This window comes from Rhinatrema bivittatum, chromosome 6 (genome assembly GCF_901001135.1).
Source record: "Rhinatrema bivittatum chromosome 6, aRhiBiv1.1, whole genome shotgun sequence".
Lineage (NCBI taxonomy): Eukaryota > Metazoa > Chordata > Amphibia > Gymnophiona > Rhinatrematidae > Rhinatrema > Rhinatrema bivittatum.
In genome coordinates, this window is record NC_042620.1 from 70,633,064 (window position 1) to 70,659,372 (window position 26,309).

At 43.8% G+C, this 26,309-nt stretch overlaps 1 protein-coding gene across 3 annotated transcripts in view; it reads left to right on the forward strand.

Moving 5' to 3' along the window:
- Positions 1 to 1,322: 1,322 nt before the first annotated feature.
- ACVR2A (activin A receptor type 2A) overlaps positions 1,323 to 26,309 on the forward strand; it is a 404,271-nt gene continuing 379,284 nt past the window's right edge. The window contains exons 1-2 of one of the 3 annotated variants that reach the window (XM_029605422.1): positions 1,332 to 1,460; positions 2,339 to 2,844. In XM_029605422.1, the coding sequence (XP_029461282.1) occupies positions 2,790 to 2,844 (55 nt within the window). In that variant the 5' untranslated portion in view covers positions 1,332 to 1,460; positions 2,339 to 2,789. Of the gene's footprint in view, positions 2,845 to 26,309 lie in introns of all 3 variants that reach the window. The other 2 variants (XM_029605421.1, XM_029605423.1) reach the window with 2 other exon arrangements.

Genomic DNA, 26,309 nt, shown 5'->3' on the forward strand with positions numbered 1-26,309 from the left:
CAAGTTGCTTCTGCTCCAGAGGAGCAGCAACTTAAAAAATAAAAAATAGGTAAGATAGGTTAGATTTAGGGGATGGGGAGGAGAGGGGACTGGGAGATGCCTGATCTTGTTGCCAGACGTACTTTAGGCCCTCCTGCACGCAGGGCCCCCAGATTTTATAACATGTGTACGCCGGCGTGCGCATGTTATAAAATCCGAGTGTCCATCTGTGCATGCCAGGAAGCGTGCGCATGTTTAAAAATCTACCCACAAGTTTCTTGAAAAACCTGAAAACCTAGACTTTCAAAACAGAAACATGCAAACTGGTTAAACCTAGAGAACAGAGTATGTAATTTGGTTTTAAACCTTACAGTGATCTTTCAGCTATATATGCAAAAAGTCAGAAAAATAATTTTATGTAGGATGATTATTTTTCTTTCGCTTACCTTTTGAAATCTCTAAACTGTTCAGAAATCGGGCATATGATCAGGGAATGTAAAAGAGAATGTGTGCCAACTTTCGGTGAAAAACGGGATTTAACAAAAGTACAATGAAACCTCACAACATGTTAGTGTTGCAGACCACCATTAAGAATTGCTATTAATAATAATTTCAAATGCTAGGCTTCTCCCTCTCAATTTCTTTACCAAAATAACTATGAGTGAGCCACCTCCTTTCCACGCACGTTATAAAATATATTTTAAAAGGGAAATTATTTTTTTGGTTTCTCCGTTAGCTCTAAATAGCGCACTCTGTAGTACATACAGAAAAAAAAATGAAAAATAACTACCTATTACTATAGTAATATATGAGGGACGATGCCCATTTAAATACTTAATTTCCCTACTTTAACAAAATTGCCTTGCAGTCTTCCAAGCGTCCCGGAGACGCCGCCAGTTTCTGCTTCAGTCTGTCTGTACTCTTTACTCGCTTGGGACGTGCCGTCTCCTGACTGAACGAATAGACTGTCAAATTCAGCCAGCAGACAGGCAGCTCGTCCGAAACATGGATCATGGACGCTTTTCAACACCACAAGGGCCCCTTTAAATTCCCATTCAGGGTCCAAACCACGACGAAGGAATTACATTCTTATTTACAGTCCCACTGCCAATGCAGGAAGAAACCTCTACACACAATCTCACTCCTGCCGCACACAACATGTCACCCGCAAACGTCTCTCTTTGGAAAGCCGTAAACCCCCACCCATTCAACGTCCCACGGCGCTAAGCCCCGCCTCCTCCCGGCGCCGCCAGTTCCGATTGGCAGCTGCGGTTTAATGACGTTTTTAGACAGCCGCCTTCTGGCATTTTCTGATCATCCCTTTAGGCCCGGCGTTTGCCAATCAGAGCTACGTCGCCTGCTTGCCGATCTAGCCTTGGGTTCTCTCGTAGTCGCGCGACAGGGGAAGGAGGAGGAGGAGAGAAAACAAAAACAATTGACTGAGCCGCCATCTTGGGTCGAGGGTTCGTTTCGCTGAATGGGTAGATATGAAATTAACAGAGAGAACGCGGACGCTTACCCCGAATTGCGATATTTGCGGCCATCCGAGGGCCTGCTCCGTTTCTGACGGAAGGGAGAGCCTGGGCGCCTTTGTTTTTCCTGTGCCGCGAACGGAAAGTTGTTTCGGTGGAGACCGCCGGACACAGCTTGGGAGCGAGGAGTGAGCCGGGGGTGGGAGGGGGGAATCAGTGTAGCTTGTACGGGCACGGTTTTGAAGGAAAAAACATTATACTTCAGATCTATTGTGGTTTTAGATCTGTTTTTAAAGTTCATCCTCGGGAAGTAAGAGCCGGAGAAGGCATGACTGTGTTTGGTTCGGTTTTGCCTGGTGCCCTCCGTCGGCGCGTGTGTCCGTGAGGGACTTGGGGAAAGGTGTGTTCGGCAGGAAAAGAACACATTTACCGAGCCACAGTGTTCCCAATTCCGGAGCCCGACCTCGTCTCCCGGTCATCCCACATGTGAAGATCAGACAGTCTCCCTCCCCCACCCCCACCTTGGAATGAGTTGAATGAACGCTGTGGTATTTTTTTTTTTCCAACAAGGGGAGAATCTGGATGTATGGACTGAAAAGTAGATTTATATATATATATATTAAAGAAAAGGAAACGAGTGAAACTGTGGCACTGTGTGGCGGCTGCTTTTATAAAAATTGAAAAAAATAACTCGATAACTTTAAACATCTGATTATTGTGAGAAAAAAACTTTCCTGCTATTTTGTAAACGAATCGTACGTAGCTAGATGACCTACTAAACCTTCTTCTATGTGGGTAGAGTTGAAAACTCTGGCTCGGTTTTTTTTACCAAACACGGATTTGGACTGGAGTTGGGACGAAAATATTCGTGTCTTTGCTAATTTCAGACAAGTGCTTTGGAGCTCGCAGGAGTCTGGGAATGAGGGATACTCTACGGATTTGAAGTGGAAACACAAGAATGCATGAGAAAACGGCGTGGGCATTTCTCAAAGGCTCCTTCGGATTTATTGGCGGATTTTAAATTCATGTTTTAATATTTTCTTTCATTTTTATGTTTGTGGAGGGCCACCGTGGATGTACATTTGTGCCGAAGCCAAGTGATATGTTTTGAAATATGTTCTCAGATTTCCACTTTAAAACTGCGAATTTTGAAGAATCTGGAGGAAGACTATATATTTTTTTCTGATTCGCTAGTTTGTGAGCAGATGCCCTCGTGAAATGTTTTTCTTTTGATTATTTTCCAACAATTGAATTTTAAAGGATTTTTGCCATTTTAAGGGACCCGAAATCTGGATATTCAGAACAGCATATTCATTAGGTCCTTCATACTGTAGGAAAATGGGAGCTGCTACGAAGTTGGCGTTCGCGGTGTTTTTAATATCTTGTTCTTCGGGTAAGTTTCTCTTAAACATGTCAATCTTAAAGCTTGTCATCTGTGAGTGTGATTAAGACATGCAAACCTCAATGTTATTTTTTTTTTTTTTTCGGTTTGAGTTGACGTCTGCTTTATTATGAGTAAGTTCATCATTGTTCAGTGTTGCTTTGGATCAAGCTGTTTTCTATTTTATCAAGCTAGAGATTTTTTTTTCTAAAGTAACAGAATAGTCTGTTTCAATGTGGTGCTCCGAAATATCTGCACAAGTATTGCAGCGAGTCATATTTATATAATGTAGACCATGCTTAGAATTTCGCTTAGTATAAGCCATGCTGAATGCTGCCGTTCTGAATCGCTTTTTAAAACGTTAGTTTTTTTTAATGGGGGGGCGGGCTGGATTAATTATGAATGTTAGAAATTGCTTGATAGGCGCGATGATTAATGTAGATGAGATCATTTATCTAATTACAGCTGTTTATATTTTGAGAAATATAATTGTAAACTTGAGTGTCTAGCAGTATATGTTAAGTATAGTTGTTTTGTGAGTAGTGGCCAATATGTACAGGAGGATCGCTCTTGGTCCCGTGGGAATAGTGCAGAGTTTTAAAATGCTCTTACTGGAAATTGAAAACCTAATATCTCTGCTAAACAAGTGTCACTAGTAAAAAACAATATATATATAGTTTTTACATAACTTCTTAAAATTAATTACTACTACTTGTAGAACGTTTTTAAAGAAGCATCCATTGAAAAATTATTAAATTAGTTTATAATAATGGTGTTATGTAACTTTTTTTTTTTTTTTGGTGTGAAACAATATGATAACTAGAGGCTGACGGACTAATAGTCACTTGATTGTTTTAAGGGCCATGCTTTATATAAGAGCACTGTGGTGATCACTGCCTGTTTCCTGTATTTTGAGCCAGATGTATTTTTTTGATTATGGTATTTGATTCAACTGGCCAATAGATGGTTTTATTTACCCCAGACAGATGGTTTAATTGTATTTATCAAGCTCTATTTTCTATAGGATTTTGCTGAATGGGTTATTTCCTTGTGGTTTAATAAATGGAGAAAGTCTAGTCTTGTGTCTGTAGTGGTATTGATTAGTTCTGTGTGGGAAGAATGTGCTGTGAAATGGTGATGGTTGCCAGAGATTAACCAAAACAAGCAGATGTCTGTTTTTACATTGAAGCATATAACTTGTCAAAGGCTTCAATTTTTAACACTTAAAAATAATCTGTGGCCCATGTAAAAAGAAAAATCTTTCTATGAATGTTTATGTTCAGTTTGAATGCTTTTGTGTATTTTGATTTATTAGTAAAGTTAGTTGAAAAGCTAATTTCATTAGAGGGGTTACTGGTGAGCAGACATAGTTGTGTACAGTTACAATATTTTAATGTTTAGCCTTATTGAAATGTTCTAATGTAAAATTGTAATAAAACAGATTTCTATGATGTGGGATATTCTTTTAATTATCTAAATATTTCAGGCTTGCAAAAATAATACTGCCAGTTAAACTATGTGATTAGGGTATTACTGTTCTCCGTCTAGATGTTAGAAATCATACATAACATACTTTTGACGACTGTTTACAATAATTTGTAATATCAGTAATTTTGTGTAAAATGACTCAGTGACGTACAATGCTTGCACAATAGCTTTTAAAAAAAAATTGTGACACTAATAGTAATAATCATGTGCAAGCCTTTTTCTTGGTACAGTATATGACTAGAGGTTACAGCACTGCTATTCACTGTCATGAACAGAGGGCCCTTTACACTTGAGTAGGGCAAGTTAGGGGTAATTGATGTTGATTTATTGCATAGAAATAAAGTAGAAAGTTTGTGTATTTTTTGTTAAATAATAAAATTACCCCCAGCCATATTTTATAAATATTGAGTGTTTTATTCCAATGGAATATGTTGTTTTTTTTTGTTTTTTTTTGGATAGCCAATATTCACATTAGATTGTCAGCAGAAGTAGCCTAGCAGTTAGAGCAATGAACTACAAACCAGAAAAACCAAGGTTTAAATCCTTCTGATGTGTCTTGTGACATTGGGCAAATCATTCTACTGCTTATTACTGGCATTTGTAGTATGAAATCTATTTAATGTTTGGGTACTTGCCAGATACTTGTATCCTAGATTGGCTACTGTTGGAAACAGGATGCTGGGCTTGGTGGACCCTCAGTTTGACAGAGTATGGCAACTTCTTATGCTCTTATGACTTGAAAAGTAGTGTGCAAAACTAAAACTTTTTTTTTTTTAAATTTAGTTATGATCTGCTTATTTTTGGCCACAGTTTTTTAAATTTCTCTCTTAAAAGATGGAACACATTGAAGAAATATATTACAGTACCTTTGGTGATTGATATATATATATATATCTATATATGATTTTGGGGCCCAGGTTATGTTCTAAGCTTGCTTTACATTAAGTGAAATTGCCAGAGGATAGCTTTATCACTTCATATTTCTGTACATTTTTCAAACCTTGTTTTAACTTAGATGAGCATTTTCTGCTCAGTATATTTTATAACTAGTTTTCATTTAAATGTGAAATATTGCATATATTAATAAAATTACCATATGGTGGTATTTAATTCCATGGATTCAGTTTACCAGAGTTTTTTCCATGTATGCAGAGAAGGAAAAAACTTGGAGAAATTGCTGTTGTCATTCTTCAGTGAGAACTGCAAAAATAAAGACACCTTTTAGTTTTTGATAAAAATATTATGTACACTATGACAAGTTTTTAATGTACCCTGCCCTGAACAACCTTTTCCCAAGACTGGAGAAGCATTCTATAAATGAGTTAAGTTCTCCAGTTTTTTTGAAGAAATTGACTATGCTGATATTACAAAATTGCATTGACAGTAAATTTTAATTTGTTCTATAGCATTTTCCTGCTGCTTTGGACTTCAATTTCAAGTTGGAACATGTTCTTTTGGTACCTAGGGGTGTTGGTCCCACTTTTTCTGCTTCTTTGCTCCTCCTACAGTGACTGGGTGAAATCCTGCCAATGCTAGTAGCCTTTTGCCCCTTTATGGAGTCCTAGGCTATTCAAGCCACTTTTGGTGTCGCTTTTCAGTCTCCCCAGTCTTTCTAGGGCCAAAAACACCGAGTTTTTATTCTTAGCTGCCTTGGATTTTACCTCTTTAAGAAAATTCCTTCTGCCTGTGTAGAAGCTAAGAGGAATGGACCAGATTACTTCTTGACTTTGACACAGATATAATTTTGAGCCAGCCTGTGTTCCTAGATTTGATGGCCTAAGGCAAAACAGCCAGGTGCAGGAATTAAATCTAGAAACCCACATTTTCTATTGTTGTCCATGAAGCCTGTCCTTTCATTTCTTTATCAAAAGTATATGTAAATGTTTTGCAGTGGAGAACATCTTTTTCATTGGCTTTTCATATGTTGAATAGGAAGGTTTATTTTCAGTAGAGAATAAAAATCAACAATGCACAAGTATGATTTTATTACACACCTTGTTTAGTAAAACAGGTTTGAGCTGTAATGCTGTCCTGATATTGTTAGTAGTCCACATAACTACTGCCTATTAGGTGGAGGTGGAACATTGCATTTCTGCTATTAGGCAGAATATTGGTTTACGCTTTTTTTTGGAAAGATTGTTTTGAGGTTTTCACTCCAGTATATACTAAGTTAAAACAGAGTGGTGTATTATTTCATTGTGTGTGGGGGAGGTAAGGAGGTTATTTGGTTGTGACTTTTTTTATTTTCCTTAACAGGCATGATTTATGGTGGCTTGCAAAAGTATTTGACCCCTAAAAAGCATGTTTGTGTGGATTATAAATGACATTTACACAGATTATTGTAAACCAGTATGCACTTAAACTTTTAAAGTCACAATTCATTATTTCTGTGTATTTTTTATAAAATGAAAAATTGAAAAATGCTGCTTACATAAATATTCAACCCCTTTCAGTACATGGTAGAACCACCTTTTGCTGCAATAAAAATTTCTACCAGCTTTGCATACTGGGAGTGATTTTTGCCCATTCTTGCTGGCAGATTTGCTCCAAGTTGTTCAGTTTAGTTGGATGACACTTATGGACTGCTATTTTCAAATAGTGCCACAGATTCTCGATTGAATTGAGATCTGGACTTTGACTTGGCTATTGTAGAACATTTACTTTTTTTCTCTATTCTTTGACCTTGTGCTTGGGATCATTGTCCTGCTGAAAGATGAAATTTCTCCCAAGTTTTAATTTTTTTAGCAGACTGAAGCAGGTTGTCTTGCAGTCTCTCCCGTATGCTGCACCATCTACCCATCCATCAATTTTAACAAGATGCCCAGTCCTTGCTGAGAAAAAGCATCCCCCCAACATGATGCTGCCCACCCATATATTTTACTGCTGGGGTTGTGTTTGGCTGAGGAATAGACAATGTTAGGTTTGTGCCACACATAGCGTTTTGAATTTTGGCCAAAAAGTTATTTTTCTCTCATTTGACCACAAAACCTTATCCTACATTTTAGCTGGGTCACTCTGATGTGTTTTGATAAACTCCAGACATGCTTTGATGTGTGGTTTCTTCAGTAATGGCTTCTTTCTAGCCATGCAGGTCAGTTGTATGCAGAACTCTTGTTATGGTTAATTGGTGCACCTCCACTCCAGTCTCAGCCAAAGAACTCTAGCTCAGGGCTTCCCAAACTGTGGGTCTGGACCCCAGCAGGGGTCACAAGTGCCTCAAAAGGCAGTGTTCTTCAGAGGCCAGCAGTACTACTAGTGGAAGTCAGCATGGGGCCTGTAAGCCAGCATGCACTGCTGCAGGGCCTGTGACCTTGCACTGGCTCTATAATCTGTACTGACTTTCATTACTAATTCTGCTGCCACTTGCAGATCAGGCTTTGGACCAGCCATGAGAGGAAGGGGGGCTGAGTGTGCAAAGGTCAGTGAAGACTGTCACTGCTTCTCACCCACTCATCACCGAAACTACCCAAGAGAAAAATGTTGCCCTACTTCTCATTCACTTTTGGCCCAGGGCCCAAAGGAAAATGTTGCTGCTGACCCTGGCTAAAGGGATGATTGGAGAAGGAGCTTTTGGAAAGGAGGGATCATATGCAAGAAAGGTTTAAGGGTTGGATCAGTGGGAGAAGGATTGGCTGTGGAAGGTGAGGGGAGGAATGACAGAAGATACTGGGGGATGCAAGAGAGGACCTGTGGGTGAGAGAGTATCAATGGGGTGGGGGATGAGAGCAAAGAGTTGGGACTGGCAAAGGAATGGGGTGAGAGGGAGGGGATGACAGATGAACAATTGGGGGTTATACACATGACTTGGAGGCGAGAGGTTCAGCTAGGAGGATGTGAAAAGGGCTGGAGAAGGGTGAGAGAGACAGAGGAAGAGCTGGAAGATGTAAGAGGGAATCAGCTGGAGTGGCAGAATTTGTGAGAGGATGTCCTCTGGAGGTGAATGGAGGTTGAGAAAGCATCTACTGGAAAGGGTGGAGAATCAGTTGGAATGAGGGGTTGGTGATTGTTGCAGATGAACCACACCCCCGCTCCTTTGGTTTGGTCATCCTCTGGGGTCATGTGAATTTTCAAGTGGTAAAATAGGGTCACATTGGGAAGTCCTGCTTTAGCACCTTCAAAGTGAGTGGTGGCCTCTCTGTGGCTTCCCTCTCAAACTGCCTCCTTACTCTAATGCTGAGTTTTGAGGGATGGCCTTGTCTAGACAGTGTCTGGGTGGTATGCATCTTCTGTTTCCTCACAATTTATCCCACTGTGCCCATTGGCAGGCCGATACGTTGGAGCGCACTGTTAACCTGCCCTTGGACGCACGTTTTCCCTTACCCCTTATTCAGTAAGGGGTGGAAAACGCGCATCCAACCCACGGAACCTAATAGCGCCGCAACATGTAAAAACTGCTTTTCTGTGCACCCTCCGACTTAATATCATGGTGATAAGTCGGAGGTCCCGAAGGGTAAAAAAAAGTAAAATAAAAAAAAAAAAAAATTTAAAATGGGCCGGCGGCTGTCGGGTCGAAAACCAGATGCTCAATTTTGCCGGCGTCCGGTTTCTGAGCCCTTGGCTATCAGCGGGCTCGAGAACCGATGCTGGCAAAATTGAGCGTCTGCTGTCAAACCCGCTGACAGCCGCCGCTCCGGGCTAAAAGGAGGCACTAGGGACGTGTTAGTGTCCCTAGCGCCTCCTTTTGCCTGTTTCTACTGCCTGGCCTCATTTAAAGAGAATCGTGCGCACAGGCAAGTGGCCTGAGCGGGCGTTCATCCGCTCTCCCGTGGACTTTACTGAATCGGCTTGTGGGATATCCAAGCACTTAGATGATACTTTGTAGCCTTTTCCTATCTTGTGCATTTCTATAACTTTTATCCTTTCCATAGAATGCTCTTTGGTCTTCATTTTCACAGCTTTCCTTCGTATTCACAATCTGACCAATGGTACTGGAATTAGTGGTCTTTTAACCAGAAAAACTGACATTTTTTAAATGATTCACAGGTAGAGGATAATCGTTAAGGCGATATTTTTCATCTGTGCAAACTTAGAGCTTCCACAGCACAAAGGTTGAATATTTATGAAAGCACCATCTTTCAGTTTATTTTATTTTACAAAATATGCAGAGAAATAATAAAGTGTGACTTTGAAAATTTACTTTGAGCATACAGGTTTTCAATACACAGATTTCTAGACAGTATATTTAAGTGTCATTTGTAATCTACACAAACCTAACTTTTTTTAGGGGGTCAAATACATTTGCAAGCCACTGTATATTTTGCAAAGAATATAGGGACCAATTTACATATATGTCCATGCACAAAATGGGAAAATTCCCCCTATACATCTGGTCCTAAATGACAAGAAAAGTCAGCAAGACTGATATATTTGATGTGCCTGTGCCATATCTTCTGTTCTCTATAGTAGAGCAGGAAATCCTTCCCTATTGGGCCAGTTTCTACTTTGTGTGTATGTGTGAAAAATATATAATAGTTTTCTTTTGTAAACGCAGTTTGCAATTCAGATAGGATCAATTTCTTTCTTGAAGCAATTTTGGTAATTTAAAGATTTTGAGAATTTCTCCTTTTCCATTTGCACTATTCAGGGTTGGGAAAAACTCCAGGATCCTAAGTCACCTGAGTGCCTAAGATTCAGGAAAGGAAAATTTACATATAAAGGAAAAGAAACCAAAAGTATTTAAAAAAAAAAAACAAAACAAAACCCCACTACATTTCAAAATAGAACAAAAAAGAAAAACAAGCTAACTAGAATTAACAGCAGAAATTCAAGAAAAAAAGGAAATGTTCCCTAGCTCTTGAAAAAGTTTGTCTGGTGCTTATATATTCGTAATATGCATTGCCTTGTAACAGTCTTTATACCCACATTTTGCGCATTCTGCTGTCTTAAAAAATACAAATCAAAATGCATTAAAGTAGTAGATTTTCAGTGATGTATTCAACATACTGTACACTTTCATTGTGTGAGAACAATAATAGTAATATTCCCAAAGCTAATTAAGAATAAAAAAAAGCCAGAGTCTTGATTATATTTGCACTCCTTGACTTAACATTTAACAGACATGAGTTGTTTAATATGAGTGTCTAGCAACTTTGCATAGCAGGATGGTTTAGTTTTTGGTCATTCTTCTTGCCTGGCATGCTCAAGCTCTTTCAAGTTGGCTGGGAATCTTCTGTGGACTGCAGTCTTCATGTGTTGCCACATATTTTATATTAGATTCAGTTCTGTGTTTTGACTCTGCCACTTGAGGGCATTCACTTTCTTCTGGCTGATGTACTTCCTGTTGGTTTTATTTTGTGCTTGGAATCCTTTTATCATCCTGCTAGACCATTTCAAATGGGATTTCCCTCCTCCACAGCTGATGGAGACAGAGAACACACCTTTTTGTCACTCTGGTGTAAAAGGAGGTGTGGCTCTGATAAAAACCCAGTAGTTCTGTCTCCAGCAACAGTGGATAGGTGAAGAGGATGTAGCTCCCAGAGTCTGGGTGTACCCTGGTCTGGTTGAGGTCCTTTTTGCTCCTGGGGCCTTGAATTTTTCTACCAGTGGGAGCAGTCTCCCAGGTTCTGCCTTGGTTGAGCTTCTGGGTCATTCTAGTGGTGGTAGTTCTCAGGCCCTGCCCTGGATGAGTTCTGGAGTTCCCTCCCAGTTGCCACCGACACCTCCAGAGAACGATGCCTGGCCTAGTACCCTGCGGGAGCTGTAGAATCCCCAGAGCACATCAGTGGTTGCTTAGTTGCAGAGAGTGGTTCCTGGATTCTCAGATTGCTTGCAAGGCACTCTCACTTTTTCCACCTCTGCCTCCCTTTTCTCACAGGCAAAGGAGCAGCAGAAGTAAGTGGAAGTCATGTCAGATACCAGCAGGTAAGAAGCAGCTAAGACTGTTTCTTTTTAGATACATGTATGCTGGAGAGAGGGCAGCAACAGCACTTACTACAGGGCAATAGGTATAACTATGTTTGTCCTGTTTGTTTCTATAGCTTTAACTGCTACATTTAAGTGATGCTTAGCCTGCTTGGAAAGCTCATAGGTGTAAGGCCTGCAAGAATACTGCAAGGCTAAACTTTTACTCAGTAGAGGTGTGTCAACCTGCATGGATTAATTAGTACCTAGCAGAGTAAGCCAGGCTAGCAGTCTCAGTTCTCTTGAGTGGTAATTCCTTTATTGGTGGTAGTCCTGTTGAAGGTATATTATGTGTTGCAGTGTGGCTCAGTTATTGCTCAGGTGCAGTGCCCTTCTGCAGAGTGGTAGGCTAATGGGCTAAAATGTTAAGGAATTCTGTAACAAATTCTTAAAGGTTATGAAGAGCAGTTGTTAACAAACCTAATTAACTCTAGCTGCAGGATAAGACCTCAGGCGAAATTGCTTGACCACACCCATCACTAATGCTGGGTCTGGTATGGTGAAAGCACTTACCTATTTTAATATATATGTATTTAATTGTTATCCACATTGAACAAATAAGGATTTGTGTACTAAAGATTTTTAAATAAATAAATAGGGGTTAATTGGCCCTTAAGGCAATTTACACAGAATCTGCAGCTCTACTATGAGCACATAGGACATGGTAGTGGAGTCAGCAGAGAGATGAGTACTGTAGACTCCTCTTAAAGGGCTTGGGGAGCAAGCAGGTTGCAGCCACAGACTCCCCATAAGCAGTAATGCCCAATCTATGGTTCAGTCCTGCGACTCCGTGTGAATGTTTGGGTAATTGCCAGGTTCTTGTGGCCTGGTTTTGGCTTCTGTTGGAAACAGGATGCTGGGCTTGATGGACCCTTGGTCTGACCCAGCATGGCAATTTCTTATGTTCTTAATGTTAATGTGTGGTTATAAAGCAGATAGGCTCGGTTCTGTATGGTTATAAAGCAGGAAAGTTCAGTCCTGCATGCTCCCCTTGTATGTTAATGCTCTGGTTCAGACTGGCATGCTTCCCTTAAATAACATCCCTTGGAAACTCAACCTATAGTGGGTTGTTATTTTAGCAGGAGCATCCTCCCAGGACCTACTCTGGTTGAGTCTCTAGAAGGTAATTGCAATATCCTATGGGATTCGTGAAGCCTTCAGAGGGTAATGGCTAACCCAGGGTCTGTGGTGCCTCTGGAGAATGGTTCCGGATGCTCAGGAACCTGGCAGCCCTATGTGTGGATGGGGGCAAAAAAGATTTAGTTATGTTCACTTGCTTGCTCTCTTTGCCTGCTGTCCCCTACCTTTGTCCCTCTCCCTGGCAAAGGAACAGAAGTAGTAAGTAGAAGCCATGTCTGCTTATCAGCAGGTGAGGGCTGTCAGGAGGTGGTAAGTAATGTTGAATCATTCTGTATTTTCTGTAGGGAGAAAAGAGTTCAAAGCTGAGCTGTCTGATATTGTATTATATCTGCTGTGATGTGCCCACAGCTGAGCGAGAGCTACGGTTGAAAGTGCTTATTTCCTGTGGTGGTGCTGGTTTCTGGTTGACTCTGGGGGCACTATAGTCATAGGTGTAATTTTGCATTATGTGCACAAAGTTCAGGCTATATAAATGTAGAATTGTAGTTCCTGCAGTTCAAGGGCTAGCTCAGCAGTAAGAATAAGACACCGCACATTTACTGAAGGAACATGTTGCGGACAGAAAGGTGGACCCTTGGGCTGGCCTGGCGGAGTGCGCTGATGAGAAGAGCGAATTCTTTGGAGATGGCACAGGCCGGGAGGCGGAACCAAGACGGAGATGAAAGTGGAGTCTTCACCCTGGAAGCCCCCCCCCCCCCCCCCCCCCCCCCCCGAGAGGAGCTCGTAAGGACCCAGACTGTTGGGACTTAGGTGAAGAGAAGACAAGCCAGAGGTAGAGGCGGGAGGCTGACACAGAGAATCAGGAGCAGAGCTAACGTCAGAAACCAAAGAACTAACCGAAGAGAATCTGGAAGCAGAGTGGGATCAGGATCAGCGGGATAAGGATCAGCAGAAACAGCAACTAGGCACTCAGAGACTGAGGAACCTTGTTGCTAGGCAATTTCCTCAGAGCAGAAGCCGGCTTAAGTAGTCGCCGGTGTCTGACGTCATCAAAGGGTCAGGCTGGAGCTCCCTGAGGCTGGGCCGTTAACCGATTTTTTTTTTTTTTTTTTTTTTTTTTTCCCCTTGGGAAGGAGCGGACTGTGGCTCAGACCTCGATGGCGTCTCCTTCGCGGAGACACCACCGTGAGGAGGCCCGGCAGGCCTGGGAAGCGCCATGCCCCATCGCGGGCCTTAGCGGGAGGCAGCAGGTAAGGACCCAGTCACTAGTCTAGTGACCAGGACCGCAACAGTACCCCCTCCCTTATGCCCCCTCTTCAAGGGACCCGGTTTACTAGGATGATCCAAGTGAAACTGTTGCAGAAGAGATTTGTCTAGGATGTTGTGAGCGGGCTCCCAAGTGTTCTCCTCCTCACCACAGCCTTCCCAAGCTAACAAGTATTCCCAGTGACGGTTGAATAAATGTACATCAAGGATCTCTCTAACCTAGTCTGAGTCCCTCCCACCATCTCCAGACAGCCAATCGGGAGCAGAGAGGGAGATTTAAATTTGAGTACCCGCAGGCGCCGCCGCTTCATATTAGAGCCTACCTCCGTTGCTGCTGCTGCCGCTCTGTGCCCAGAAGGGAGTGAAGGCCTGCGCGATCGGCGCCCCGACCCGTCGGGGTAAGGCCTTCTTGTCTCCCCTACCCCGGCGAGCCCAGCCACCGATCGCGCCTCCAACTGCTGCTGCGCCGCCCATCCACACGGCTCTGAGTCCCTCCCACCATCTCCAGACAGCCAATCGGGAGCAGAGAGGGAGATTTAAATTTCAGCACCCGCAGGCGTCGCGCGCCGAAGGAGCGCAACAAAGGGGCTGGCCCCTTTGTGCGCCCCTTCGTGCAGCCACTGAGATCTTAAGTAAGTCAAACTAATTTTCAAAGTTACCCAGAACTCTACATTCTCCATTACTTCATCTACAACCGTCCCTCAATCTCTCTCATCGTCTGCATTTCCTGCTAGCCACACTCGGACATCTCTCCAGCTTCCGCAGTCACACTCGGACATCTCTCCAGCTTCCGCAGTCACACTCGGACATCTCTCCAGCTTCCGCAGTCACACTCGGACATCTCTCCAGCCTCTGCTAGCCACACTCGGACATCTCTCCAGCCTCTGCTAGCCACACTCGGACATCTCTCCAGCTTCCACATTCAGCCTCTGCTAGCCACACTCGGACATCTCTCCAGCTTCCGCAGTCACACTCGGACATCTCTCCAGCTTCCGCAGTCACACTCGGACATCTCTCCAGCTTCCGCTTTCAGCCTCTGCTAGCCACTCTCGGACATCTCTCCAGCTTCCGCATTCAGCCTTTGCAATCTACAATTAAACCACAACAAAGCTCTCTTCCACCACTAAGATGATGTCTGTTACCAACCCTCCTTCCCAAATCAGGCGCAAACACCTTATTAACATCCCCCTCTCGAAAAATAACAAAAACCTTGTATGTCTCACCTTCCTCCTCATCAATGCTCAATCCCTATCAAAAAAACACATGTTAATCTCCGACCTACTACAAGAAAATAACCCTGACTTCCTCGCCATAACAGAATCCTGGCTAAAAAACACCGATCAAGTACTTCTGAACCACCTAGTTAACATTAACTATGACACCTTCTCAATTCCTCGCTCCTACAAAAGAGGAGGAGGCCTTTTATTTCATATAAAAAAACACCTCTCAATGAAAATGATTCCGCATAACCTCTCAAAACAATATGAAGTAGCTCTCTTCGACTCTCAATTCCTACAAGTTTGCCTTGTATATTGTCCACCCAAACTACTAAACAACAACATCTCTCCTCTCCTGGAATTCCTCATTACAAACATCAACACAAAAAAACCTTCCATCATCCTGGGTGACTTCAACCTTCACTCTGATGCCATCCCCAGTTCTCCAAACTTCGAAACCCTACTAGACTTGCTCTCAAGTCTTAACTTTACCCCCCAAGTAAACCACCCCACACATAAAGCAGGTCACGCCCTTGACTTGATTTTCACCAACAGTTTCTTCACAGACACCTCTATTTTATACACCCCAGTTCCCTGGTCAGATCACTATCTTCTATCTTGCAAGTCTCAATTGAACTACAACCTCCCTTCTAACGACAATAACAAACAAAAAATCTTCAAATACCGTCCTCCCTTTCAAACTAATCTCCTCCTTCATGAGCTGGGACATCAACTAGCGAATCTTGATCTATCAAACATAAATAACGCTATTCAATCCTGGTCTCTTATCACTGAAAAAACTGCCAATATCGTTAACCCAGAGAAAATCAAACGTCTGAAGAACAAAAAAGAAAATCAAAACCCTTGGTACAACTCCACCCTAAAAAACATGAAAATTGCTCTCAGGAAAATTGAAAAAGAATGGCAAAAAAACAAGCTCCCCTTAACTCTACAGAAGTACCGTACTCAACTAGCTGCATATAAAAAATCTCTCCAAAACACAAAACGGGACTACTATGGTAAAAAAATAATAAACTCCACTAATAAATCAAAATCCTTGTTCAACATTGTAAATAACCTCATCACAGATAACGCCATCTCTACTGTTCCTGTCTCCAAAAAAAACCTAAGCCAAGACTTAGCTATCTTTTTCAACGACAAAATCTCCAAAATCATAGATTCCCTCAACTCTACATCAAACTTGCCTTTGCAAATGCAAACCTCAACAAATAACATCTCTCCCTGGTTCGAATTCAGACACACATCCATTTTGGAAACTGAAAAAATGATTAAAAAAATCAACCCTGCACGACATGATTTAGACTCCATTCCCACTCGAGTTCTTAAGGAAATTGCTCATCCTTTAGCCCCAACAATTGCAGCAATCATCAACAAATCCCTAGATGAAGGTGAGCTACCTCCCATGCTTAAAATTGCCACTATCACTCCTCTTTTAAAGAAAAAATACCTCAACCCTGACGACCTTAACAATTACCGCCCAATTTCTAACCTACCCTTCTTTGCCAAATTGACTGAGAAGGCGGTACTGAAACAACTCAATGATCATTTGGATGACAACAAAATCCTTTACCCCACCCAATTTGGTTTTAGAAAAAACCACAGCACTGAAACCCTCCTACTCAACCTTTCCAATACAATTCTAAGAGGTCTTGACAACAAAAAAGGATATTTACTGATTCTTCTAGACCTCTCCGCAGCCTTCGATACGGTGGACCACAATTTGCTTATTTCTAGTCTGGAAACCATCGGTCTCGCTGAAAAAACCCTAAGTTGGTTTTCTTCCTTCCTGAAAAATAGATTTTTCAGAGTCTTACAGCAACTCTTCTTCAAATGCCATCCCCCTCAATACTGGTGTACCACAAGGATCAGCTCTCTCTCCCATTCTGTTTAACATTTACCTTATTCCGCTATGCCATCTCCTATCCAAACTTGATATTACCTATTACATGTACGCCGATGACATTCAAATTCTCATTCCAATTTCCTCCTCCATTGAAGATTCTATGTCCAGTGCTGCATCACTCCTTGATTCAATCAGAAACATGCTACTACAGCTCAAATTATGCTTAAACATGAACAAAACCGAATGCATTCTAATCGCCAGAAATAATGTCAGACCAAAACTTATCCCACCTTTCCAATTTGACAATACCACCATCCAACTCAAAGACAACGTTAAGGACTTGGGCTTCTGGATTGATAGCGATCTAAACTATAAAATACACATCTCTTCAAAAATAAAAGAAGGATTTCACAAATTACATGTAATCAAACACCTAAAACCTCTGCTTCACCCCCATGATTTCAAAACCGCCCTTCAAACCCTAATCTTCTCTGGTCTGGACTATTGCAATTCTCTACTAATTGGCCTACCTAAATCATCCCTAAGACCCTTGCAACTTCTTCAGAATGCTGCTGCCAGAGTCCTGACGGGTAAAAGAAAATTTGATCATATCTCACCCGTACTCAAGCAATTACAATGGCTCTCAATTGAACAAAGAATCGAATTTAAGATCCTCTCAACTTTACAGAAAGCAATATACAAAGCAGACTACACCGCACTTGATGACATCATTCATATCCAGTACTCTCCACGCACAACAAGATCAACTAGTAAACTACAGCTAGTGATTCCATCACTCCCTCATGCTAAACTCTCATCCACCAGAAACAGAGCCATTTCTATCATCGGCCCAAAACTATGGAACTCCTTACCTCAGTTCCTCACCTCCCAAGAAAACCCAAAATCTTTTAAGAAAGAACTAAAAGCCTGGCTCCTCTGCCAATCTCATACTGACAGCCTGCACAACAATCTCAAAACTTAATCCCACAGCTTCCCATATTTTATCATTCATTCCCCCCTCTGTCTAATCTCCCTGTTTCCTACAGATATCTAAGTCTATTTTTTCATTATACTTGAACTCAGTCTATTTAATGTACCTATCCTTTGGTACATCTTATCTGCTATGCTCAATGTGTTTATCCTTTGGGATATCTTGCCCTGTTCTTATGTTTGACATGACAGTTCTCAGATTGTTAATTGTTGTTTTCTCTTCAATGTCTTCAATTAGTTTTATGTAACATGTTGTTATAATCTGTAAACCGGAGTGAAGGCTACTCTGCTCTACCTCGGTATATAAAAAAAATGCTAAATAAATAAATAGGGTCATCAGCAGCGGGGTTCTCCGCAGTATCAGGAGATCTCCGATGAAATCGAGAAAGGACTACTGGTTTAAGAAGAGAAACATGAAATACATTGTGGATGCGTAGCGCAGTAGGCAGGTGTAAACGATAGGAAACCATTCCAACTCAGCAGCTCAGAATGGTCCGCAGAATTTAGGAGCTAATCTTTTAGAAGGCAACTTAAGGTGAATGTTCTTGGTGCTGAGCCAGACTCTATCTCCCGGAAGGAACACTGGCGCTGACCGACAATGCTGGTCGGCATGCCTTTTAGTGGCTGTTGCTGAAACGGTGAGTTTACTTTGGATGGAATTGCTGGGCAGACAACTGGGCTGCCGGTGATGGCACAGACACAGAAAGGGGTAGCGATGGTTTAAGTTGCTTCCCATATACTGCTTGAAAGGGCGACCTTCCAGTAGCCGAATTAATTTGATTATTGTAGGAAAACTCTGCCCAAGGTAGTAACTCTACCCAGTTGTTTTGTTTGTCATTAGCAAAAGCTCGAAGGAAAGCCTTTAGGGAGCGATTCATGCGCTCTGTCTGACCGTTACTCTGGGGATGAAATGCGGTGAAGAAACTGAGTTGTACCTCAAACTTCTTGCACAGAGCTTTCCAATAGCGGGCCGTAAACTGCGGACCCTGGTCAGAAACAGTGTCTTGCGAAAGATGTGCTGTGCCATTAGCAGTGCTAACTCTGGTGCAGATGGCAGCTTAGTCAATGGCACAAAATGAGCCATTTTGGAAAAACGGTCCACCGTGACCCAAATGACTGTGTTTTCCCATTGGATGAAGGCAAATCTACTACAAAATCCTGTAGCTATATGAGTCCACGGTTCAGTTGGCACAGGCAGTGGTTGCAATAGCCCCCAAGGGTGACCAATTCGAGGTTTTTGTCTAGCACAGGTGGGACAGGAACTCACATAAATACGTACATCTTGTCTTAAGTTTGGCCACCAGTAATAGCGGTTCAATAAATCCAAAGTCCTGTCTCGACCAGCGTGACCACCAGTCAGGGAATTGTGGGCCCAACTCAAGACCCTTCTCCGGAGACGCTTGGGAACTACTGTCCTCCCCAGACAACTCACGGTCACAGCGGCCAAGTTGATCTTAGCGGGATCCAGGATGTATTGAGGATGCTCCTCCTCCTCTAACTCAGAAGTAAGAGACAAGGCATCCGCATGGATATTTTTGGAAGCTGGCTGTAGCGAAGGGTAAAATCAAAACTGTTAAAAAGAGACCATCTGGCTTGTCTGGGGTTCAGCCTTTGTGCTTGACACAAGAATTCCAAGTTTTTATGATCCGTGTAGACTGTGACAGGATGAATTGCACTTTCTAGCCATTGCCTCCATTCCCCGAAGGCCAACTTAATTGCTAAAAGCTCCTTGTCCCCTATACTGTAGTTGCACTCGGCCGGTGAAAACTTTTTGGAGAAGTAGGAGCATGGAAGCAACTTGCCTGTATTTTGAGTGCTGACTGAGTATCGCTCCTACTGCGATGCTGAACGCGTCTACTTCCACAATAAATGGGCATTGTGGGTCCGGATGATACAAACAAGTGTCCATCAAGAAAGCTTGTTTTAAATCCTCAAAAGCTTGACAAGCTATTTCAGGCCATTCCGTGGTATCAGCCCCTTTACGAGTCAGTGCAGTGAGGCGTGCAACTCTCAATGAGTAATTAGGAATAAAATGTCTGTAGAAGTTCGCAAATCCGAGGAAATGCTGCAAGGCTTTCACCCCCACGGGGACGGGGCCAGATTGTGATTGCTGATACTTTCTCTGGATCCATTTGAAAGCCTATAGATGACACGATGTACTCCAAGAAGGGAAGCGACTCACATTCGAACATACATTTCTCGAGTTTGGCATATAAGTGATTGTCTTTCAAGATTTGCAACACCTGTCTAACATGTTGGCGGTGGGACTCTAGATGTTGGGAATAAATTAAGACATCATCCAAATACACTATGACGTAAGAGTGCAGCATCTCTCTCAACACCTCATTCATGAGATTTTCGAAGACTGCCGGAGCATTACACAAGCCAAACGGCATTACTAGGTAAATTGTAAGCTCCCCGCAGATCGAGCTTGGTAAAGATCTTTGCCCCCTGCAGTCTGTCCAAGAGCTCTGGAATTAAAGGAAGGGGGTACCGATCTCGCTTAGTAATGGCTATCAAGCCTCTGTAATCAATACAGGGTCTGAGTGTACCATCCTTTTTTCCCCACGAAGAAAACACCCGCTCCAGCTGGTGATCGAGAAGGGTGAATAAATCCCTTGGCAAGGTTCTCAGTGATGTACTCGGACATTGCACGTGACTCCGGCAGAGACAAAGGATACACTCTGCCACGTGGTGGCGTGGTGCCGGGCAATAAGTCTATGGCACAGTCAAAGGGGCGATGATGTGGCGCAATCTCTGCTTTCTTCTTAGAAAAAACCTCTGCAAAGTCCATGTAAGGTGTAGGAGGCAATTCTGAAGTACTTAGCATGTGCACGACAGAAGGTCTCGGCACCTTGAGACAGTTGGAAAAACAAAAGGGGCTCCACTGAGCTAATTGTAAGGAGTCCCAATGAATTATGGGAAAGTGCTGTTGTAACCACGGCAACCCCAGTACCACCGGATGCACAGCTTTCCCCAAAATCAAGAAAGATATCTCTTCCGAATGTAGCACTCCGGTCCGAAGAGTCAGAGGAACTGTAGAGTCAGAAATACAGTCCTTCCTGGAAGTATCTCGGATAGAAGTGATGCGTATCGGGGGGCTTCGAGGAACAGTAGGCAAATGCAGCTGTTGCACCAAATCCAATAAAATGAAGTTTCCACCCGCTCCAGAGTCTGTGAAGGCGAGAGTATGACAAGACCCTCCTGGATATTCTAGTGTCACCGGTACAGTACATTGAGGAGCAGAATTAACACAACCTAGGAGTAGCTCCCCTGTACTGCCTAGGCTTTGGCGTTTTCCGGGCGCTCCTTGCACTGGGCTAGAAAGTGGCCCTTGTTGCCACAGTATAGACACAATCCCGATGCGCGGCGTCTTCGCCTCTCCTCAGCAGTCAACGGCGTGCAGCCTAACTGCATAGGTTCTTCAGCTGATGCCTCTGATTGTACCGTCCCGTGACTTGAAGGCGTCATCACGGGTCTAGAGAAGACTGGTGCTAAAGATATGGGCTGGCAAAAAGAACGGCCCTCCTTGGCCCTTTGCTGGAGGCGTCTGTCTATTTGACCGGCTAATTCGATTCGATTACCAGCTGGCGGCCAACTCATCCTTGATGTGACCAGACAAACCTTCCAAAAAAACTCCCTGCAAGCTGTCATCGCGCCAGCCTACCTCCATTGCGAGAGTATGAAACTCGATAGCATAGTCTGCCAGGGCCAGAGATCCCTGTCTTAGCTGTAACAGTTCTGACGTAGCTGTAGGCAGGCGTGCGGGTTCATCAAAGGCTTGTTTGTTCTCAACTTCCAACTGTTGCAAATTGTTCAACAAAGTATCCTGGCGCTCCCACATCAGTGAAGCCCAATTCAATGCCTTCCCATCCAGCAGTGACAAGATGTAGGCAACATTAACTGAATCTGACGGGAACTGTCCTGGAAGTAGCAAGAACCTTATGTAACACTGGTTCAGGAATCCTCTGCAACCCTTGGCATCGCCCGCATAGCGGGAGGGGGCTGGAAGCAGAGTGGGCGCAGTTATGCTAACTGTGGAAACCGGAGGAGGTACTGGCGGTGGCTCTGGCAGAGTGGCATCCAGCCGATTCGTCAATCGCTCGACGGTGGCAGCCAGGATGTCGAGACACTGTTGCTGCAGCCGTTGGGCCATCCCGGGAGTGGCTTGCAGTTCAGAGAGGTCCGCCGAGTCCATGGCCTAGCAAACTGTTGCGGACAGAAAGGTGGACCCTTGGGCCGGCCTGGCGGAGTGCACTGATGAGAACGAATTCTTTGGAGATGGCACAGCCGGGAGTCGAGCCAAGACGGAGATGAAAGTGGAGTCTTCACCCCGGAAGCCCGAGGTCCATCCCCTCCTCCCGAGAGGAGCTTGTAAGGACCCAGACCGCTGGGACTTAGGTGAAGGGTCAAGACGAAAAGACAAGCCAGAGGTAGAGGCAGGTGGCTGACACGGAGAATCAGGCGCAGAGCCAAAGTCAGAAACCAAAGAACTAACCAAGGAGAATCCGGAAGCGGAGCGGGATCAGGCTCAGCAGAAACAGCAACTAGGCACTCAGACTGAGAAACCTTGTTGCTAGGCAGTTTCCTCAGCAGATGCTGGCTTAAGTAGTCGCTGGCGTCTGATATCATCAAAGGGGTGGGCCGGAGCTCCCTGAGCCTGGGCTGTTAACCGATCCCTCCTCGCGCGCGCCCTGGGAAGGAGCAGAGTGTGGTTCAGAACTCGGCGGTGTCTCCCTGGCGGAGACGCCACCGCGAGGAGGCCCGGCAGGCCCGGGAAGCGCCATGCCCCGTCGTGGGCCGCAGCGGGAAGCAGCAGGTAAGGACCCGGTCGCTAGTCTAGCGACCGGGACCGCAACAGAACAGGCACCAAACAATTTTTATTTTTTTTTTGTAGTACACTAGTTAACCAGGCTCTGCAAATTAACAATTATCTCAGAACTTGGAAATCTCTGTTATGTCCTACAGGAGTATAGAGTTGATCCCACTGCAGGAGAGCAAGAAATGTTGCCCTAAAGAATGGCCTGAATTGGTTGCCTCTGGCTGCATTTGTGCTTGTTTCACCCATGCTGGCCTTAATTGGCAGCTGAGGTTTAGTTATGGCAAGGTGTATGTATGAGCTCACTGAGACATAAATAGAGAAAAAAAAACAAAAAATAAATTACAAGGTAGCCAGCTTATCTCAGTTGTTAAGACTTTACTTATCCCCCAGCTGCAAGGCAAGACTAGAGCAGGTTTGCTTAGAGAATGCTGCACCTGGGCTGCCAGTCACTCAACCCTAGCAGCCCTTAAAAAGAGAAGGTACAGTTTGCAGCCCCTCAGTGTTACAGGCACATCGTGTTAAATGTTCTTGGAATATAGATGGGAGCTGAGAAGACTCTCAGGCAGATTGTCTCTAAGGGGAAAAGCAATCATTCAGACTCTCAAGCTAGGTAAATAGCAATCGAGAGCTGAGCTGTTTAATCCAGGGCAGATGCAGCAGGAGCAGAACAGTTCAGGACCATAAAGGGAGGGGAATCTCCTTCTCCTCCTTTTGGGGGCATGCTAGGGGCTAGCCCCAGGATCATATCTGGGGAAAGCCTCCCCCCTTCCCCCCCCCCCCCCCCCCCTCAAAAAGGCTAGGAGGCCTATAACATTCCCCGGTAGCGGGCCTTGTCCCAGAGACTTGAGGTTAATGCACAAAACTTATCTAGCTGTGCAGGGACTTACACAGTTTAGGGTCTGGCTCCTAAAGATTAACATTTGCCCCCTATGGGCAGCTGCCAAGAGGCCGAGCGAAAATCCTGAACCCCCTTTAAGGGGCCTGGACTAACAGTTGCTTGAGCAATATCTTACTCCTGCAAAAGAAAATGTTTTCAGCAGAAGGGAGCCCTTCACTCCAGGGTACTGAAGTCGACCAGGAAGGAGCAGGGTACTCATGGCTATGGATACCAATTAAAAAAAAAAAAAAAAAAAAAAGAGAGAGAGAGAAGAGGATTGGTCAAAGCTATCCTCTGCCACATGTAGAGAGTAATAGCCTACTCAGTCTCCCCAGTGAGTGCTTGGTCTTGGCAGGCATGCTGAGAACCGGTTTCGTGGTAGAAGGAGAGATTAGCATGGAAGGTCAAGGATATCGGAGGGATAGCACAGCCTTTCCTGGAAACACACAGGCTGATACAGCACACTGTTAGCCGGCATTTGGACGCGCTAGCTTTACCCCTTATTCAGTAAGGGGTAATAGCGCGTCCAACCCCCCCCCCCCCCCCGCCGAACTGGCGCCGACGGCCCTTTGCCCTCACTATGTCACTGGGGTTGACCAATGGCGGCGGTAACCCCTGTGACATAGTGAGGGCAAAGGGCCGTCGGCGCCATTTTGATTACTGGCAGCAGACAGCCCAAGTCCAGAAGATCGCTCCCAGACCGCTCCCGGACCCCCGCTGGACCTCCAGGGACTTTTGGCAGGTCTTGGGTGGGGGGTTGTAGTAAATTAATTTTGGGGTTGTCAGGAGGGTGGGGGGTTTTGTTAAGATTTTTACTTTTTTATTAAAGATTTGTCTGCGAGCCAGATGCAGCCATCAAGAGCCACATGTGGCTCGCGAGCCATAGGTTCCCGACCACTGCATTAAACCATGTCTTTCTATATGTTCTGTGATTTTTGATGATTAGAACACTTTCCACTATTTTTCCTGGCACTGAAGTCAGGCTAACCGGTCTGTAGTTTGGGGTTACATTTGCTATCCTCCAGTCTTCAGGTACAATGGATGATTTTAATGTTAGGTTACAAATTTTTACTAATAGGTCTGAAGTTTCATTTTTAGTTCCTTCAGAACTCTGGGGTGTATACCTTCCGGTCCAGGTGATTTAATACTCTTCAGTTTGTCAATCAGGCCTACCACATGTTCTAGGTTCACCGTGATTTGATTCAGTCCATCTGAATCATTACCCATGAAAACCTTCTCCATTACGGGTACCTCCCCAACATCCTCTTCAGTAAACACCGAAGCAAAGAAATCATTAAATCGTTCCGCAATGGCCTTATCTTCTCTAAGTGCCCCTTTAACCCCTCGACCATCTAACGGTCCAACTGACTCCCTCACAGGCTTTCTGCTTCAGATATATTTAAAGTTTTTACTGTGCGTTTTTGCCTCCACAGCCAACTTCTTTTCAAATTCTCTCTTAGCCTGTCTTATCACTGTCTTACATTTAACTTGCCAACGTTTATGCTTTATCCTATTTTCTTCTGTTGGATCCTTCTTCCAATTTTTGAATGAAGATTTTTTGGCTAAAATAGCTGCTTTCACCTCCCTTTTAACCATGCCGGTAATCGTTTTGCCTTCTTTCCACCTTTCTTAATGTGTGGAATACATCTAGACCGTGCTTCTAGAATGGTATTTTTTAACAATGACCACGCCTCTTGGACATTTTTTACTTTTGTAGCTGCTCCTTTCAGTTTTTTTTTTTCTAACAATTTTTTTCATTTTATCAGAGTTTCCCTTTTGAAAGTTTAGCACGAGAGCCTTGGATTTGCACACTGTTCCTCTTCCAGTCATTAAATCAATTTTGATCATATTATGATCACTATTGCCAAGCGGCCCCACCACCGTTACCTCTCTCAGCAAGTCCTGCTCTCCACTGAGAATTAGATCTAAAATTGCTCCCTCTCTCGTCGGTTCCTGAACCAATTGCTCCATAAAGCTATCATTTATTCAATCCAGGAACGTTATCTCTCTAGCGTGTCCCGATGATACATTTACCCAGTCAATATTGGGGTAATTGAAGTCTCCCATTATTACTGCACTACCAATTTGGTTAGCTTCCCTAATTTCTCTTAGCATTTCACTGTCCGTCTCACCATCTTGACCAGGTGGATGGTAGTATACCCCTATCACTATAGTCTTCCCCGACACACAAGGGATTTCTACCCATAAAGATTCAATTTTGTCCCAGGACAAGCAGTCCTCACATATGGGTGACGTCACCGACGGAGCCTGAACGCGGGAAAACTTCTGTCAAAGTTTCTATAAACTTTTGACTGGCTGCCTGAGGCTACTGAGCATGCCCAGCATGCCATGATATTCCCTGCCACAGGGGTCTCACTTCAGTCTTCGTTTTTCCGCGTGCCAATTAGCACTGCGCTCGTCGGAGCCCCGTGAGTCTCCTCACAAAATTTACTAAAAAAAGTTAATTAAAACTTCAAAGTTTTTCCCACATCGGGTCTCATTCCTGTTTGGAACCGGACGGTGACAAACAATTTTCTCAGACTTTTCATTATATTCGTGACTTTTTTTTTTTCCTCAGACTTCCCATCGACGGCTGTCGGGTTTTTTCAACATGGCCTCCGGGTTCAAGAAATGTTCTTGTAACCGGACCATGTTATACATCCGCATTCCGAATGTGTGATCTGCCTAGGAGAGAAACATGAAATTTCTTCATGTTCTCAGTGCTAACAAATGACCCCAAAGGGTCGAAAACTCAGAAGGGAGAAGATGGCCCAGGTTTTCAAACTACAATTATTACCATCACCATCGACTTCGACCAAGTCTTCACCTACAGGGGTAACTAAAAAAACTCCTACTTAAGAAAAAAACATGTCGAGGGTTCGGGGGATGTGCTGTCACCGACACCGTCCTCTGCATCCATTAGGTCAGTGTTAGAATCTAAGCAAAAACATAAGCACAAGCACCGTCGACCAT